The sequence below is a fragment of the Styela clava genome, chromosome 2 (genome assembly GCF_964204865.1).
Source record: "Styela clava chromosome 2, kaStyClav1.hap1.2, whole genome shotgun sequence".
In the NCBI taxonomy this organism is placed as follows: domain Eukaryota; kingdom Metazoa; phylum Chordata; class Ascidiacea; order Stolidobranchia; family Styelidae; genus Styela; species Styela clava.
The window spans coordinates 21,482,134-21,488,133 of record NC_135251.1 but is presented as its reverse complement, the minus strand read 5'-3'; the positions used below and the strand labels follow the sequence as shown (position 1 = coordinate 21,488,133).

General features: G+C 33.9%; 1 protein-coding gene across 2 annotated transcripts in view; it reads right to left on the bottom strand.

Annotated features, from left to right (window-relative positions):
• Nucleotides 1–223: 223 nt before the first annotated feature.
• The window catches only part of LOC120336263 (uncharacterized), a 64,272-nt gene continuing 58,495 nt past the window's right edge, over nucleotides 224–6,000 (bottom strand). Inside the window, exons 2-9 of one of the 2 annotated variants that reach the window (XM_078109747.1) lie at nucleotides 5,568–5,667; nucleotides 4,531–4,788; nucleotides 4,037–4,131; nucleotides 3,493–3,622; nucleotides 2,984–3,095; nucleotides 2,486–2,529; nucleotides 1,438–1,591; nucleotides 224–1,018 (exon numbers count right to left, since the gene is read on the bottom strand). In XM_078109747.1, the coding sequence (XP_077965873.1) occupies nucleotides 918–1,018; nucleotides 1,438–1,591; nucleotides 2,486–2,529; nucleotides 2,984–3,095; nucleotides 3,493–3,622; nucleotides 4,037–4,131; nucleotides 4,531–4,788; nucleotides 5,568–5,667 (994 nt within the window). In that variant the 3' untranslated portion in view covers nucleotides 224–917. Of the gene's footprint in view, nucleotides 1,019–1,437; nucleotides 1,592–2,485; nucleotides 2,530–2,983; nucleotides 3,096–3,492; nucleotides 3,623–4,036; nucleotides 4,136–4,530; nucleotides 4,789–5,567; nucleotides 5,668–6,000 lie in introns of those variants that run through there. The other variant, XR_013473194.1, reaches the window with a different exon arrangement.

Here is a 6,000-nt window from a genome sequence, read left to right as displayed (position 1 = left end):
AATTGCTTCATAACCATTGTGATGTAACGAGCTGAAATTATAAATTATTACGTCAAACGTTACGCTGGGGTTAACTGGTTAATTTTACCCGGTTAACGGTTAAAGTGTTTTCCCTGAAATTCCCAGCCCCACTCATCGAGCAATACTGCATGCCAATAACTATCACTCCCCACAGAGCAGTGTTACATACTACAACATCAACCTTACCACAGAAAAGGAGATATTGTAGGAATGAAAAAACTTTATTACATTAAAATCGCAAGAATTATAAAATTCATGAGAGCACCCGCATTGATGGTGCAATAGAAAGTCCGCCCCAGCATACCAAAAGACATGAAATGCGAAACAAGCCTAAGCAAATGTCTGCCAAATTAAGGAACATACTAAAGTATTTCTCCCATACACTAATAAAGTTCAGGATCCCAGCTTCTGATCTACATCACAAGAACATTAGGCAGAAAAAAATCCTCATTCATAATCAGTACAATGGGACCACATCAATTCTGAACTCATTAATGGACGATTGCTTGACCAACATATTAAGATCCATAGCGCTAGAAGTACATTGAAATCTGTCACTAAAGAATATATCACACAAAACAAAAAAAAGCAATCTTGAGTAAAAAAAGAGCAATAAAACACAAACTAAATGGCAGAATATCATGTTGATATATTAGACATAAAATTGGGGGGAAAATGGCTATCCTATTCATAACTTATGGCTAAGTGTTTGAGCGTATGTCCAATACAAATAAAATCTGAAAACAACACGGAACACAAAGAAGACCATCTTGATTTCATCAGCATCTTTACAGTGCGAAGCATTTATCCATACTTTTTCTAGTGCCTTGAGTAATATTTCATCACACCCCTGTTCTTGGTATTCAATTTGATGGAATGAAATTACATTTTTCCGATCAGCAATATGATAAAAGTTTCTGTACTGCTGTCAAGCCCTTTTGGAGATTTTCAACTCCTTTTATTTGCTCGCCTTCAGCCCGATCATCATTGTCAATGCCTGCAAATATAAATTTTCAAATTAGCCAGATAAACAGATAGTCAATGAAATACGGGAGTTTTTCGTATGGCAAGGATTTCAACGAGGGTAAATTGAGAGTTTCACACACAAATTATAGTGATATAACCAAACCAAGATGCAATATTTCACATACACTTAGTCCCTTGCGGCAGGAAGCGCTCAAGCTATTATAGTCGACCACGACGAAAGGTGTATTTTTTTACAATGTGTTTATTTACGCTCTTTTCTCTGAACAAGGCCTTGTCCGTGCAGCCCCTTTTTTCAAAATGCCGGAGTCTTTCTGTTTTGTCATTGGTGGGCATGAGATTTGAACCCGAGATGTGTAAACTTCAATGCGAACACAGCTGAGTCTAACGCTTTAAACACTAGGCCATACAGAAATGATAACTCTGACATACTTGAAACAAAATTAGTCAGAAGGGTAATTCTGTTGTCAAGTTCAGATTCAAGATCAGTGATATGATCAAGCAAATTCTCTCGACACTGGCGAATATAAGCTTCCCGATCTTCAGTCTTTGATATTTGGTCTTTCTTGTAATTTTCAGCACTTATCTATTATAAGAAAAAGAATGATTTATTGGAAAAAAAACTTGGAAATTTTAGGATTTACTTGTGGGCACAAAAAATTGAACTCATATATACAAAAGTGTGATTTGTTAAAAACACAGCAATGTGCAGAAGAAAAGAAAGTAATATTATCATGGAGGTACAGTATTAAAATGTCTCGGACAGGTTCCCTTTTGAAAAAGAATGCTATAATTGGTATCTGAGATTCATTATATGTTATTTCCGAATGGGAATATATTATCGGATTTCGTCTATTCTAAAAAAAGCAGTGTTATAGTATCATATCAGTGGTGTGGGATCGGGGTCAGAGTTTGGCATATTTTCACTGGAGTCGAAATCGTATTTTCAAGTCGTTAGTCCGATACAAAATTCTGAATTCCCCGGAGTAGGAAGTTCCGATTTTCTATGAGGATAATTAAAATTCAAAATTTTCAACAAAAACCTAATAATCATTAATATAAATAAACAATCTTATAAAAAAGGTTTGCATATGGAAAAGTATATATTGTAAAAATTGATTTTATTGAATATGAGGTCACATGTCGAATTTCTACAACTCCGACTCAGACCCAGCATTAGTACTCATCGATCTCGATCAGTAAGTATGTTGTCTGTTTGTTTGGGCCTATTAGGCCCCCTCGTATGTTAAACCCAAGAGCGAAGAATACACGCCGCTAGATCGTTTTCAACTTGGGGTCAATCATAAATTTTCACCCATCACTTCCTAGTATCACATTAATTGCTCTGAATCGAATGTTTTGCAAAAATTTGATTCAAATAAATTGAATGTCCCAAAGAGCCTTTTATATGTATTCAGTTCTATGTATTTTCTGCAAGGCAAGATTGCATTAATTTTAAAAAGTTACTGATTCAACTCACTTTTTGAGAACTGGAATGATGAATCTTGCCTGATTTGACAGTTTCTGAAATAATAATTAGTAAAATAATTTCAACATATCTGGAGCATAGATTGGTCAAACTGGAAAATACCTATTCCAAATCAGCAATTTGAAAATATTTTCGAATACATGTATTTTTGTTCAGAATATATATCATATTCTAATATTGAACATATGTTCAAGTAGAACATCATATCAGATTACTTTTTACTAATGTTTTTGCTTAAAATATATATTTATATATATATTTAACTTTCGGAATTTGATCCCTGTCAAGAGACAATATTGTGAAAAATAGTAAGGTGCTTTAATACAATGTCTGTATAAAATAGTATAATAACAATAATTGATTTAGAAGTACTATGATATAAAAATATACCTGTATCGTAAAATAAATACTATGAATGATAATGACATATCTGTGATGATCGCTGATAACAACAGGTCAAGATACTTTACTGATTGGTAATCCTATTACCTTTCCATGTATCCAAGTAAGGATGTTCATTTGACATTGTTGCTATCTTGATTTTTTGTTTGATGCCGGTTAATACATCTTGCATTTTCACTACCTCATCCATGAGTGATGACTGTTTGAAATAAATTGAATGACAGTAATAAGAAGTTAACGTGGAACAACTGGCGTAATTGTATTATTAAAAGTGCTGTTGCATTCAAATAAAAACAGACATAGATATAATCAATCAAGTAGAAAGCCTTAATATTGATGCAACCATCAGACAATACAGTAAAACAATAGGCTCTAATGAACATGCAGAAACAATAATCCATGCACATGACTTGGCTTGACATAAGAAGCATTGTGCTAATGTGGATATGGACTGAAAATATATATTTTGATCAAAGATTTATAAGACATACTTAAGTAGCTCCACATGTCCGACCAGCTTCTAGTCTAAATACTTGTTTATAGCAAATACATCCACCGCACTGTGAATATAGTTTCGAAAAAAGGTCATCTCTTACCAACATTAGCGAATTGACAACATTTCTTCTGGGTGATTGTGAAACAGTTTCTGATTCTCCATTTAGTTCAGACAGTGATGGCAACTTGCCTTTAGTGAGATAATCATTGTTGTACGAATACTTTTTGGATCTGAATTTATGTAATTACGTAAAATTGATACGGTAGGATTTCAATATTTATCTCGAAGAAGAGATAACATGACAATACAGCTCATTAATATGACGAACCAAATATTATCAATTTACCATTCGGATATAGAAATAGTTTACAAGGTATTCATTTCCAGGCCCAGAACTTGATGGTGAAAAGAGTTGAATCTGACCAGCGGTTATATACATACATGAAGCACCCCACCATGGCTTAGAGTCCAGCGATTCTCGCGCACTGAATCCTGCGAAGGATAGTGAGGAGTGCAATGGCAAGCGTACCGCTTTACACAATGTGCAACTGTCGAGTGTCCATAACAAATATTATATATATATTAACAGTATCAAACGCTTTTAAACTTGTATAACATTCTATTGAGATTGATGAGCTACTTACTTTCGAACATTTTGCGGATTCTTGCACACCCAGCAAATATAACCATCATCAATTGATGGCGGTGCATCAGCTGCTGTAGGACTGATTTTTTCTGGCTGTCAAAACATGTTTTTGATTATAATAGAAATCAACTTGAAAGAGAAAATGCCTTTCATTGTTCGAACTATCATAGTCAGTCAGGGGTTCATGCTCCTCAAAGCTAATATTGTACTGAATTTAAATCACACAAGAATTTTATACAACAGAGCATGACTAATTATATAACAATGGCTGTGACACAGTTCAATGGCTAGATTAAACTAGGCTAGGGAAGGAGAGTCGCAGTGACACTAAATTTACTGCCATCAATTATTTGTTTTTCAAGATCAAGACATCAAAAATATAATCTTGTAAACACAGACCGGTAGGTCATATTTTTCATGATGTGAGGCAGTTTTCAGTTTTACAGATCTGAGCATACTAGATGTTGCGAAAATTGAAAAAAACAGATTTACCTGTTTTGACTTTGGACTGTAATCATCTTTCGCTTTGCTGTTTTTTCTTTGTTTAGATTTATTTGGTCGTTTATTTTTATCGGGCTGACTGACACCAACACAAGAAGCATGCTGCCATGTAAAACAGCCTTCACATTGAATCATAAAACCTTCTTCTTCTTCGACATCACAAGTACATCTGATGACATCTTCATTGATACTGCTTCCATTTTCAGTTTGTTCACCAGGTTCATTTACTGGTTCTTGTGTCCCATCAGACTGGAGATTTATTAAAAAACACTAATATTAAGCGTTCATAATAGCAAAATTATTGTGTAGAATAAAATGTACCGGTAAGTCTATTGTAAGAAAAGCCTTCATGTTAAAGTTGGACGCATCAAGAAGTTACGGTTAGGGCTGAGCATTTTCATATTTCAAAAAAAAGTTGTAACGTTCGCACACAATAAAAACATGTTTTCATCAATAACTTACTACAGAAAATAGTCGTAGGTCAGATATGCATTGAAATAATATGGCTTCAAAAAAAAAATTGAGAAATTTACCTCGACCATATTTGAAGGAAAAAAAAAAACGATGGCGGCGATTCGAAATTTTGCTCTGAATGGATTCGAATAATATACTATCCGATTCAAAATGCCCAGCCCTAGTAACAGTACCTAAAATGCACTTATAATAAAGACACGAATGATGCTATTGCCTTGGGTGTCGCTGCACGATAATTAGTTACGGTTTCCCATCGCTTCCCTTCCCCAATGAAACTGTAAAATTGTAAAATTTTCTTGTAATTTGTGTGCAATTTTTTTTACTGGTTAGAAAAAAAAACTTGGAAAAAAAACTCGACTTGACTATATTTTTGCCGATAATTATTTTGTTAGTGACAAAGCTTAGATCAACATAGACACTCATTTTCATTTTTCAAAAACATAAATAGGTCCTTGAATATGTATCCAGGATAAACATACCTAGGTGGAGGTTATGGTCACCCTGACTTTCCTCACAACTGCCTAATTTTCAGTAACTAAGGAAAATATAAGCACCTGTGATGCAACAACTTGGGGTGAATTTTTCTTTTCTTCTGTATCTGCACCAGATGCAGATCGGCCGCTAATTTTTCGACTTCCTCTCCTCTTTACAGTTCTAAATACAGGATCAAGTGAGCTACAACAATAAGAAATTAAGAAAAAAAATTTAATGATGTCTCACATATAAAGTAATGGGAAATTGATAAAGGCATAAATTTCAGGAAATTCAAACAAAACTAAAATCAAATTAGAAAATTTTTTGAGGCAGAATATTGTGCAGTTTAAACCATGTATTTTATAACAATGAGAGGTTTATTAACATTGTCAGTAAAAGCAGTTGTAATTTGTAAGAGTATTTGAGATTAAGGTATATCTCTAAAAGAACTTTAATGGTGCTCAAAAACTGCCTTATCATCTTTATTTTGTCTCTAGTTGCAACAATGGTATA